The 13,326-nt window shown below is 40.0% G+C and overlaps 1 protein-coding gene across 6 annotated transcripts in view; it reads left to right on the top strand.

Moving 5' to 3' along the window:
* The window catches only part of AFF1 (AF4/FMR2 family member 1), a 162,511-nt gene that overhangs the window by 32,507 nt on the left and 116,678 nt on the right, over window positions 1–13,326 (top strand). Inside the window, exon 1 of one of the 6 annotated variants that reach the window (XM_024203922.2) lies at window positions 939–1,121. The exons of the other annotated variants lie outside the window; for them this stretch is intronic. Within the exon in view, the coding sequence (XP_024059690.1) occupies window positions 1,105–1,121 (17 nt within the window). The 5' untranslated portion in view covers window positions 939–1,104. Of the gene's footprint in view, window positions 1–938; window positions 1,122–13,326 lie in introns of those variants that run through there. 6 annotated transcript variants of the gene reach the window in all.

The raw sequence follows: 13,326 nt of genomic DNA, 5'->3' as shown, positions 1-13,326 counted from the left end.
TTACTGAACAAGTACACAAATCAAGGTCTCAATACAGCATTGTGCTCCATGCAACATAAATAAATAAAATAAAGAATAAAGAAAATCTATATTTTGTCTTAATACGAAAGAAAAAAAAAGATTTTTCTCTAATTCTGGGATCCCACCTGCAACTTATATTATGTATCCCGTTTTTAAATATCTTACATTAACAATCTCTCTTTCTGGACTGGTTATGTTTTTGCTTTAAAAAGTTGACCGTGTGATCCATATCACGCTCAGAATGAAAGCCTTTCTCTTGTTGTTGGCTTTCAAAAAACTTAAATGGCAGTGAGGAATTCATGCTAGACAGTACCTTCCCCTCCTCCTGCTCTCTAGTCAATATTCCTTTGCTCTGCCCTCTTTCTCCTCATCCCATGAAACACACTAATTATGTCTAGAGTGCCAAGCAGCAGGGAACCCTGTGTTCTAGCTGTTGTGTTTGTACATTGCCCATTTATGAGCATGCAGGTGGAGTCTCTGGCTGAGAAAACAAACGTGTATTTCATCCGTGATAGGCTAGTGACCCGGGCTTGTTCTCTTCTTATCCAATCCTCCAGTTTTCTTGCCTTGACAGAATAACATGTCCATTTAAGGAGGTGGATTGTACCATGAAAACTTTATTGAAAAGGGGTAGGTCTGGGGTGTTTAGGCATCTGTGACTAGAGCTGGAAAAAAGGCTTCTTTTCTGAATAAGAACAACAATTTACACTGATGTGTTACAGTAATGCGGTGAGCTTTTTATGAAGTGTTAAACTTTTAAACTGGAATTGCTGAATCTGGGGAGCTGAAAATTCAGGAGCTGGTTAAACTCCCTGTAGATTTGGAATGCATCAAGCCAAAGGAGGCCCTGAATGCCCGGATGTCTATCAAAATTAGTGTAATCCAATACTGAACTAGAGAGACTTAACTCAGGAACCTGTCTCTTTGGGAGTAGGGAGTTCAGTGACATTTTGGAGTGGGTAAATTTACAGAAACCAGGAAACGTATCAGCAAATGGCAAATACATTTTTGGCTGGGGGGTAGGGAGGGCAGTTGGGGGAAGGGTCTCATGGACAGAAGACATTTGCCATTATAAACTTCACTATGGCTGCCCAATCAAGGTAAGGAATTAAATTAACTTTTACCACTGTAGGGGTTTTTTAATGTCCCCCAGTTGTCTTATTGAGCTGCATCGTCCTCTGTTATAGATTGCTAGTCAGTTTAAAAATCAGATTATGGTAAAATGTATCTGGATGACAATTCTGCATGGTGTGGCTTTTTAAGGTTAAATGCAGTATCTCTTTTCAGGATAAACTTGTGATTGGAAAGTTTAATGAAATGCACAGAGTTAATAACTCCTTATCAAACCTCTCCTTATCAAAGCAGCAAGTTTATCACTTCCTTCATTATCTCCTTTGTGCACTCGCTTCTTTTTCTTAAACTGCGTCTTACCAAATGCAAAAAAAGGCATTTATGGTAGCTTATATAGGGTGAGAGCATGTAAAAGGTGACTGAGCTGTATCTATATTATAGTTGCACTTGGTTTCTTTCCTTGATCTGAAAAATTATCAGACTAAAATGGTAGCAGGTTTTTGTATGTGAATCTGCTGAGTAGGCAAAGGCTGGGAATGTGCTGTGGGATTGTGAAGGGGAGAGTGTGAAAAAGAATAATTAACTCTAGTTGCTGTCACTTGAGTGCCATTGAAAGGAACCCCGGCAGACCTCCCAGCCTTGCATAGGAACATCTTTTTGTACTTAAAGGTAGCTGCTCTCAGAGCACCCATTTTATATTTTGTGGTTAGGAAAAAAATGAGTTATTTACAGCAGATTTTCAAACTCGGTGTTTTGGGTGTTGCTTCTTTTTGACAGGCTGAAATGGTTCTCTTAGGAAACCTCACAACTCAGTGTATCTTTTACCTGCCTTCTAGCATTTATACTGCAGTGGTGGGCATATTAAAAATACCTAAGTGAGAAACTTTTACAGTGGGATAGTCCCAGCACAGCCCCCTCCCCCCAATGGTGGCATATCTAAACTGAAGTTTGGCACTGGCAGCATTTCTGACTGCTGTACTCTTTCCCTAATTTGAGACCAGGAACTGATGAAATTGTCAATTTCATGGTGGGAGGCTTTGGGAGGTGGGAATGGAGGTGGGAGTTCCTTATGAGCAGCTGAACTATTTTGGTAGCTAAACATGTCTGTCTGTCTCTGTACAATGCGGGGTTCTGTCCTTCAGAAATTACATTACTTTGCTAATATACAGATGCCTTCCTTTCCACTTTTTTTCCTCTGTGCGATCACTGACCAATATGATTTACAGGTCTGCATTATCAGTCCATTGCTTTAATATGCCAACATGCTGAGAGAGGATCTAACATAAATCTTAGGGCCTCTAGCTGGCCTTAAAGCATGGCTTAATTCCAAGTTCAAGGACATGCTTGAAGTCCCAGTGGTCACACTGTAATTTTCGTGGGTGATTATATGGGAAATAAATAAGGGATTATATGGGAAATAAATCTGTGCCTAACTCCTGGTCCCAGCAGACTGGCCGAACAAGGACAGGATTGGAGTTGGTGACGGATATCTGGTGCCCTATAAGAGAGGCATTGGGTTTCCAGAGCTAATGTGGGGTGCTGAAGGAACAGGACTGTGTTAGTACTCAAATGGTGAACTCTAGGGTATGTGGCTGGGTACTATGAGATGAGTGAATTGTGTTCTTCCCAAGTCTGCCATGTCAGAGTTGTGCAAATTTTCTTCTCATGTGCTGAGCTCTAAGGCTCCCTGCCATAAAGCTATATCAAGCCATTTCAACACAGCTTATAAGGAGGCAACCTCAACACACCATGGAGAAAAGTGGTAAAGTGTGATTATGGACATCTTGGGTGGGTGTAAGGGGATCATGGCTAGAACTTGGTTTGTGGAGTGGAAGGGATGTGTCTATATTTTGGCAGCAGGAGTTAGGCATGTCATTTTATTTGATGGCATTGTGGTGGTGATATTATTTCTGTTTGGGTGATTTCTGTCCTCAGTGCAGACATTCTGTGGTGTCCTGTATGGAAAAGATCCTTTGATAACCCTCCTCATCCCCTTTCCTGTGTTTAAGTTCTGGTGTGCTGCACTGGGATAAGAGAGAGCTCTCAAACAGGCTAGTTTTGAGGGAGACAATCGCTGAAGGCTTTCCCGTGTTAGATAGTGTTTAAGGACAGAAGACAGATTATTTTCTAAATAGGAGAGGGAGTTTATGAAATCCAAGGTCATGGACTGCTTTTTCTTTGGTGTGGAGAGGGTGACAGTGAACCATAGTCAGTATTATTTTAGAATGTATCTATTACCCTGGATTTTCTTTTCTTTTACCTCTGTGAGAAGATTTCATGGGAGATGTGAGTGGTGACGGTGCAGTGAAAGGCTCATGAGTGTTTTTTGGTTTTTTTAGTTTGTGCTTCAGTAAGTGACCTGTCTTTCATTTGAGCTATTTTTGCCCATGTGCACAAGTCTGTTAAGAAATGAAATATATCACATGGCCATATGTGCAAGCGACTTCATATTTGGGAGGATGTTGAACAAAGAAATGCGATTGGAAACCAGAGAACTCCTAAATTCTAATCCCAGCTGTGCTGCTGGCTTGTTATGTGGCCTTGGGCAGCTCATTGAACTTCTGACGGTTTCTTCATCAGAAACCTCACTGGGTGTTGTGAGCATTATTACAATGCTCATCAGTGAAAAGTCAGCATGTGCCAAGAGGTGCCACAATTATTTCTTATTCTAGTTCTTGAGAGGTAAGTGTAGTGTGTTGTAACTCTTGGGGATGCTGAACTTTTTAACGATGATCACTGTAATCAATAAATGTGTATGTACAGTACTAAAAAGTGGCCGGAGGGTGGGGTGGGAGGGAATTGCCCACCGGTAACTTTCCCTGAAGAACGAGAGTAAACTAAGCGATTGATTTCTGTATAACCAACTTTATTTGTCAAGTTTCTAGCCTAGATGCTTCAATGACTTGGTTCTTCATACTTTTCCTAAGTGTCAGCAGAGTAAAACTGACAAGACTCTGGTCAGTTTCATGGCTGTTATTCAGAAGACTGTGACCAGGAACAAAATTAATTAGAACCAGGTCACGTTCACTCTTGGCTTAGTAAAGCTGTGATATTCATCAGACACCTACTAGCCAGAGACTGATGTGAGCGATACAGCAAGACCCCAAGCATGTTCTAGGGATAATACCCTGGTGAGAATCCCACCACGCTCCTTCTCCGCACCAGCAGTTGTACCTGGGGCTGTCACTAGGATGCTGCCTCTTAACCTAAATGTCTGGGCTCCTCATCTGTTATATGGGCTTCTGGCTAGTAGATCTAGGTCCAAATATTCGAAAGTGGCTTAAAATTTTAGGTGCCTCAGTTTTTGGACATCCAGCTAGAGGCATCTTGGGTCTGTGTGGGTTTTTTTTTTATTTTAATTTTATTTTTTGTTTAAAAGATGCTCAAGTTGGGCATCTGGAAGTTGAGGCACTCAAAGCCTTTTGAAAGCTAGGTCTCATTTCTCAGGCCAGTAGGTGTCTTGTAAATATTGCAAGCCCTGTTTGTACAGCTCACTGAAACTATAAATTGCTAAGAACTCTGTATTCATTCTTTTTGTCTTGCACAGCCAGATTCCCAAACTATGAAGTTATGAAGTGTGAAAGAGTTTTTCTCCCTAAGTGTTGTGTGTGCGTGAGGGGGTTGGGGGTGAACTGCATAATTCCTAAAGGATGTTGTGAAGCGTCACTGCAAACAAGATTATTTGTAAAACAGAAGCTATGTTTGAAAACTGGTAAAAACAATTTCTCAGTCTTTGTAAGTGCTCAATATTATGGCGCTGTCATAAAAAAGGGGAATCAGTAGGCATGAAATCTGAGTATCCCATCGGTCTGTCTTTTCTGTTGTATCTCAGGATGTTGTTTCTACTGAGTCAGCCATGCAGGGAATGAACGGACACAATGACCTGGGAATCTCTCTGCTCTCTATCTCCTAAAACCAAGTCAAATCAACCCCATTCTTAAAGGAGATTAAACATGATTATTTCTAATAATTTCAGTTGAAAAACTTCTTTACAAGGTGGCCACATTTTATTTGTATGTGGTGTTTATTTCTATTCTGGTGAGAATGCTGCTGAGAAAAGGTTTCTGCTTTTGTTTTGTTCCTGTGCATTTTTACAGCCTTCTAAAGGCCAGGTCTGAAACATGCTTCCATAACTTGCTTGTTTGACACAAATGTGTGCATTTCATTCCCTGCTCGCTTTCTTCTCTCCACACACACTCATACCATCTATCTATCTTGCCTTCGTTCCACAATTCTCCTCACACACACTCTGGAATTTGCACTTTCCACTTGGAGGTTGCACCGGAGAAAAGACTATTATGGATGCTGATGTTGCTCCTCACTTTATACCCTTTCATATATTAGTTAAACAAAATGTTGTATAGGAAATCTCTCTACAGAAAAATGCATTCTGTTTAGGCATTAACATTTAAAAATATATATACAGATTTTTGTAGGTTATGTTTATGTACTGCAGAAGGCCCCTTTTATGCTGTACTTTTAAATTTGGGCAGATATAATCAGTTTTCGTTCCATGATCATTTAAACATGAGGGTCGGCTCAATGATGGTGGATGTCAACTCTGAGATGAGGTACTAAGGTGGATAGGTAGGATGCAGCTAATTTGGGAAGGGCTTTGACAGGAGGAAGTAGATCCACTGAAGGTGATGCATCCAGATTTACACCCATGCTTAACTTTGAGCATGTGAATAGTGTCATGGAACTCAGTGGGGCTACTTGGCTGCTCAAGGTTAAGCATATGCGTAAGTCTCTGCAGGATTTGGCCCCTCCGTCCACCCTTCCAGTTTTGCTGTTTTTTGCACACAGCTTTCTTTTTTATTCTTCCTTCAGGGCATTTCTCAATACAGAGAGTGTTTAAGAAGCGGGTACCTTGTTATGCCATGCAGATACTGAAAAATGTTTATTTCACTGCCTTGTACTGCAGTCCAGATGCACTTGACTATTTAACAGCTCTTGGCTGGCAAGAGGGGGAGGGGGGAAGTGAGGAATACTGCAGCAGGGATGTGAGGCTGGGGAGGCACTTTGCCAGTCAAGAGGCAGCATTTTAATGCTGGCTACAGTACTGTGCATCTTTGCAGTGCCTTCTAATGTGAATTCATTGAACTAATCATGGTCAAACTGATATCACTAACAGAGTTCAGATAGGTAGGCTTTTATCAGATGTACCATATGATTCATGCAAGTATGTTTGTGCTCTGGGCTGGGTTAGGTGTAGATGATGTTTAAATGTAGTTTTGAGCGTGGTCCTTTTTAGTTGCACTAAATAAACAGAATCATTTACTAAAACACATAACAATTCACAAGATTAGGTTTGTTTTTGTTGTTTCTGCAGCGTTAAATATCAAGTGATGTGGAAATCATGTTCCTGCTTTAATTTTTCCTTTCTCCAACCAATATGTTAATATTTAACTTGAGTGAAAACAAAAGAGTCAATTCTCAGAACTATAAAAAAAAAATCTGTTTCTGCATTCTGGCGTCATTTTGCTTTTTATTAAAAAACACACCCAACCAGGAAGAACTCTTGAGTTTGTAACCAGAAGTCCTCATTTTAAAAAAGCCATATGGTAGAGTTTTTAATTATAGTAATTATTGTTGTTATTATTTTGCTTGGAATATTGTATGGAGTGAGAGCAGTAAGCAGCAGATGATGTGTTAATTTATCACAGTATGAATCTCTCTTCCATGTTGCAGTTGTCTTAGCAGCTGGGATGTGTGTGCATATTATACATGCATAATATTAATTACAAAGTAGCCCTTTCCTCCTCCCTAGCTGAGATGCTCAGGTCACTGCATTTACAAGTATATCAATCCCTACCATCTCATGTTTTAGTGGTTAAAATACTCTGCGGTAAAAGGATTTTGATGTCAGAATAACACTAGATTTCTGTTTAGAAATAATTTTGAATATAGTACTCTGCTTGCAATCAGTCTGAAAGAGTCACTTGTAGAAGAATAACCTAAGTTTTCCTGACATAGCTATGTCAGGAGTGTGGAAAAAATCAAACCTGTAGCCAACGTAGTTATGCTGGGAAAAGCCCTCCTGTAGATGCAGTTACACCAGGAAGAAACTTGTTTGTCTTAGCGATCGGCAGAATAAGAAGTAGGACTGAGTGGACTTGCAGGCTCTAAAGTTGTACACAGTGTTTTTTTTTTTTTTTTAGTGCAGTTATGTAACCCCTCCCCCCCCCAAAATCTGCATTTGTAAGTTACACTTTCATGATAAAGAGATTGCACTTCAGTACTTGTACGAGGTGAATATAAAAATACTATTTCTTCTGTTTATCATTTTTACAATGCGTTTATTTGTAAAACAAATAATAAAAAGTGAGCACTGTGCACTTTACATTCTATGTTGTAATTGAAATCGATATTGAAAATGTAGAAAAACATTCAAAAATATTTAATAACTTTCAATTGGTATTCTATTGTTATAAGTGCGTGAGTTAACTGCGATTAATTGACAGCCCTAGTCAAGACACATGCAGCAAGCAAGAGAGATGAAGGAAAGGACGAATATTATTAACATTACTTCTTCCTATAACACTAAAAAACATGTTAATTAAGAACAAGTGTTGGGGTGAAATGTTACCTATGGCAAGTCATTTCTGAAACATTACCTGTTCCAAAATCTAGTCGTGTGTGTGTGCGCGCGCGCCTGTGTGTGTACATGCATGCACACATACGTATATTATGTGCAAAACACATTTTCAGCTCTTAGGCCTTTCGAAGAGGAAAAACATGTTGGTGTTTAGTTCATTTATAGCCTATTAGGAAACTAGTTGCACCCTGAACTAAAGAAAGGTTATTGGGTTTATGTAAACTCAACCGACCACAAAAAGTGAATCCTTCATGGTATCATGGTATGATTATGAATAATAGTAAGGTTGTAAGAGTCTGTGTGCAATAATGTCAGACTTAAGGACCCTGATCCTGCAAAGACTTAGACATCTCTTGAAGTTTAGCCGCTGTAAATAATCCCATCACATCTTTGCTGGATCAGAGACTTAACTTGTAGGCAAGCTTGGAAAAGTGTGTGTGTGGGGAGGGGGGGAGGAATGTAACCATGACCTCTTCAACAATTTCCAGCTTTTCTCTTGTTTCTGAAGATGGCTCTCAGATCTTCAGTCAGGCCTCAGTTCTGTAAAGACCTATTCATGTGCCTAATTTAAGCATATAAATAATCCATTCAGTTTAACACAATGGAATGACTCACCTGCTTAAAGTCACGCAGTTGCCTATGACTTTGTGGAATCAAGACCTCAATGAGTAAAAAATAGAAAGACAAGATTGTGACTTAATGAGCAGAAATTAACTGGAAGTTGGCTCTTAGACCACAGCTAATATTTCCGAAGCATGTTAATCAGTTTGATTCATCTTAATGAAGTGAAAAGAGTGACTTATGCTCAAGCTAATTAAATAAACTGAATAAAATAACCCACAGTAGTTGTTACATTTCTCTAATTATATCCCTTTTTCATAGTCCTTACGTTGATGGACTTAATTTATATGTAGGAAGTGTATTGCTTTTCTTTTTTCACTGAGCCATGGTCTGCTACACTTTCCTTGCTGTGCATTTCACAGCCAGAATCTTCTTCCTGTGATTTTTAAATAATTATTCAAGCACTTGATAATTGGAAGTTAATTTGATAACTGGAAAAAAACCTTCTCAGTGTCCATTTTGACAGCCTCTTATTTGGATTTTTTTTTATGTTGTGCTCACTATTTTGAGTTACTTGCTAGAGAATTTATCACAACGGATATTTTAATTGGCTAGGAGGCCAAGTACTGAAACTCTACCCTATAATTATAATGCGTTAAACCATGAACTGTATTAACTTTATAATTCAGGTGAATGTTTAGCCTGTGTTCAGTCCTGTGTATGCAGCATACATGACTGCTAGTGCCTCAGTGCAGGCATCTTAGGTCCTAATTCTGGAAGTGATTCTGTACCTAAGTGGAGCCGTAGATGCAGGGGTCTGCCTGTGTGGTGTATCTTGTAGGATCAGGATCTTAGTATCTTTCACCATTTCCATTGTCCATTCCTATCTTCTGGGGATTTTAACTAGGCAATAATACTTTTCACTGGGCTAAAAAATTTTAAAATCCTGTATTTACCCAAAAAAAAAAAAAAAAGCTACTGTAAAAAAAAATAGACTAACTTACATTTTTGACAATGATTTTTTTTATCTGCTATTTTTACAAGTGGCACTTAAGGTTACTATAAATAAAAGGGGATTAGAGAGAAATATTTTTCCCTTGGTGTGTTTTTGCTCCTTTTATTTTATTTCAGTTCTTTGACTTTGGGCTTTTGACAGAACTTGGATTTAGTCTTTTTCAAGTCTACCCAAGTTGGTCAGTTTCCAGGTTGTTCAGTCTTTCACTCAGCTACACAGTAGATCAAAAGTGTTTAAGATGGGAAAGTGGCAGAGATACTCATGGACAAGTATAGCTCCTATTCTGTTTTTTCATCTTTTCAACTTGTGTTCCTGAGATTAAAAAAAAACCAGCATGTTTAGCAGTGAATTCAAGCCCTTCATTGACTAGATTTCAAGTTGATGTTATCCCTTTTTAAAATGGCTTCTTAAAAACTGGATCTAGAATTCCCTCCCACCTCCCCTTAGATTAATGAAGGAGAATTTACAGACAATATTGGCACAATAAACTGTATTTACATGAGTGTAACAGCTCTAAGGTTGCTATTTATGCCAAGCAAATAATGATTTGTTTAAAAAAAAAGTCCCTGAACACGTATTTGTAAAACAGATTATGATGGCTTCAAGAGAACAGTAGCAGTGAATTGGGTCAATAAGATGTTATTTAAAAGGCCCTAAATAAGTAATGTACTTCCTTAGAAAGTCCTTGAGGTTTTTTCTCCCCCCCCCCCTTCATTATTGTGCTTTTGTTAAGGCTTAATGAATAGATCCCCGTGATAAATGGTAAAGTCTTGACTGAAACTAAGAAACTAGAGGAGAGAGCTGAAATGGTTAGTAACACGTCACTCTGCCAAGATCTTGCTGGAACCTCAGACCAGAGTCCGATAGGATGTGCCAGGGCACAGCAGGGGGTAGCGGAGGATGTCGTTTCAGCCTCGGCTCTGGATTTCATGGTTTGCAGTGTTTTCTTCTATGTAAATCTGATTGAAGGCCAAATTCTAGCCTTCGGTGCATGCACTCAACTCCCATTGATCTGTCCCTTAAACTTAGTGTATAGAGAGAGGTTTATATTGTGCATGCTGTATGGCATTGAAATGCACTTGAGGGGGGATGGAGAAACACAGATCACTTTTTGGTTTTATTTTGGTTATCTTGTTTCCTTTGGCTTTAAACTTGTAGGCCCCAATTCAGGAAAGCATCCCTATGCAGGAGGGGCACTGAAACAGTGTGTGTTTTTGAGTACTGGGCTGTGTCAGAACACTAGGGATGGCTCCACTGGACGCTGTCATGATTGCTGTGGCAAGGGCAGATGCATCTTTCGGTGGGAGCAGAACTTCTCTGGTTCCTAGCAGAAAGTGAAATGGGGAGTGGCACACACAAACCCTCCTTGCTCCCTGTTTAATAGCTGAAATATTGCATAAGCCTGGTGCACCTCATACTTTGCCCCCAGTGCTATTGTTGTGTAACAGTTTTCCAGCCTTTGTTGCAAGCCTGGTAGACATGCCCTTCTATGGGAGTGGTAGTTACATCAGACAGAAGCCCTTCTTTCAGTGGTTGTTGCAGCCAGTTGCAGATGGCTTTGGAGAGATACCAACTCCTAGAAAGTTTCAAACTTTAAAAGAGTGATGTAAATAGTAATAAAGCTAATAAAATAAAACAATACAATAAACAGAGAGTTGGCTGTTTATCTGGTACCAATGGCCTGCCAGGTTAGGGTGGAGGGGGGAGCCAGTGTGACATTGACCATCTCTACTGTGGGTGGAATTAACATAATTTAGAACAGGTAATGTTTTATCTTGGATTTATTCAATCCTTCTCCAGTCTCCAGCTGTCAGAGCTGCAGCTCTCAGCTCTTCACTGCTGTGGCTTATTGCTGAGGTTCAAAGCAAAGTGTCTTCCTCTTTGCTTGCTGTACTGTTTCCACTATGCGAGGACATCAGTTGTGATGATCAGTTCTGTGTGTTTAAGTCTAAATATATTGGACAACATGTAGCTGTGGTGATTAGGAAATCTGAAACACAGGGTTAAGAGAGGCTTTCACCAGTGAATTCCAGATGTCACAGGGGAAGGGTGGAAAAAGAGGATAAGAGGTGTATCTTGACAAGAAACGGAAAAGAGTGAGGAGAGTAGATTGGGAAAGAAAACCAAAGCTAGGCTATAAAAGGAGGAGGGAAATCAAAGTCTTCAGGTGATTGGGGCCCGCGAAGCAAATGAGGCATGTAGAAAAGAAAAACTAAGCCACTATTAGCATGTCAATTTTCCCCCCAATTTTTTTGAAAACCAAACTTTTATGAAAATGGAAACAGTAAATTAAAAACGAGTCTGACAGTCAAAAATGCAAGATTTTCTCCCTTTCTCCAGTTTTCAGTGCAAAATGGAAAAGGGGGCTTGGGAGGGAGGACAAAAATTTTAAATAAACAAATTGTTCTTTTGAAATCTGTGGAATAAAAATTATTTTGTCAGGTTTTTTGGAAAAAACAAACAAACAAAAATAGTTATCATTTTTTGATCTGATCTAGACATGCTCCTCCATCCAGATGAATGAAGGCTTCCTTTGGTCTATAGGAACCTCCCACCTAAGATCTCTCTCTAGTGTGGTGTTGATTTCCATTAGCTTCATTTGGGTAGCTATCACTCCAGTAAACTCCTCCTTCATCTTCCAGAACTTCAAGGCCTGCATACCACCAATAGACATTCATTTAGTTCACCCCCCCTTTCTTGTGAGCAGTTTTCAGTTGGCTGCTGCTTGGTAGAAATTTGCTGTTTGTGAATGGTGTGGTGAGGGTGTATTCATGGATCAACTACAAAACACACAAATGTCTGAGTCATTTCACTAAGTGCTTTAATGGAAAGGTAAAACCCAACAGAAACACAAAACATAATAAACTCTTAATCACAGTGCTAGTAAATGGTTATCTAGCATGTGTACATTGCATTCTCTTAAACGAACAAAAAGAGACTAAACGATACTTTACGCGTTAAGAACTACAGGTCCTAACATGAGATCAGGCTGTAAAACAGTCCAAAGCCAAAGTCGTGCTTGTATTGTAATCTCGCCAAGGTGGGGGCTGCCCCTCACTACGTCTTCGTATATAATGTAGCACAATGGGACCCCCAAATGCTACCATGATACAAATAATAGATGGTAATTATTAGTAGAAATATATTCATAAGTGCACTCCTCTTCTGCAACACTAGTGAAGTATTGACCATGGGGCAGCCTGAATATATACATATTAAAATGGTCAATTATTGTACCATCTCTTGGCAAGAATGGTAATTTCTGCACCCCAAGAGTTTCAAGCTGGTAAAATGCAGTGTCCCTTTGTGCTTTCTCTTTCTACTTCCTGTGGACATAGTGCCTTTGCTTTCCGATAGGTTGTGCAAAATACAGCATGTAGAAAATAACACAGAGGGTCTGTTCAAAGGCATTCCCATTGGGATTTCCACCTTGCCTTAAGCCTTCGAAAGGCAAAATAGCTCTTATTGAGGCAGTCGCTGGAGCAGTGTCTCACCGTATTGAAATCTTACCTAGATTACAAAATCTGAGAGAGGAGGGAATAAACAAGGATGCCCAGACTTAGAGTTTGGGAAGAGAGCCAATTAATATCTGTGGCTTTTTGTGGGCACAATGCACCTTTGGGTACCCCCTCTTGAACAGCCCAGGGTTATTAAAAATCTATGCCTCATGCACTTTGCCCCGAGAGGCAAGGTAAACATTTAGGGAATTGCCTTCTTAGTCCCCGTGGACATGAATGGCAATGGAGTAATAGCCTTCTCTCCCCCCTCTCTCCCCCCACCCTTCTTTTTCTAACTTTCTCCATTGCTTCCTTGTGGTCCTAGAGAACAGACAGGTAAGTTCCCCAAGTGAAGCCCCATTGTTGCTCAGGCTCTTTCGTTTTTTCTTTGGGGCATCACACATTCTGAGCACAGTACCGTGGAGTGAAGGCCTCAATTTCTGCAGTTGTTCTCTGCAGAGCAGTAGGCCACTGTTCTGTCCAGAGGAGAGTTTCAATCCCCATGTTGCTCTAGTACTCTGCCAAGCACCTTGCAGAGGGTGGCGCAATTCCTATGCACCACT

The sequence above is a fragment of the Terrapene carolina genome, unplaced genomic scaffold, assembly GCF_002925995.2.
Source record: "Terrapene carolina triunguis isolate 2854851 unplaced genomic scaffold, T_m_triunguis-2.0 Scaffold789, whole genome shotgun sequence".
Taxonomy (NCBI): Eukaryota; Metazoa; Chordata; order Testudines; family Emydidae; genus Terrapene; species Terrapene triunguis.
The sequence above is the reverse complement of the archived record's forward strand: the minus strand, read 5'-3'. Positions and strand labels throughout refer to the sequence as shown.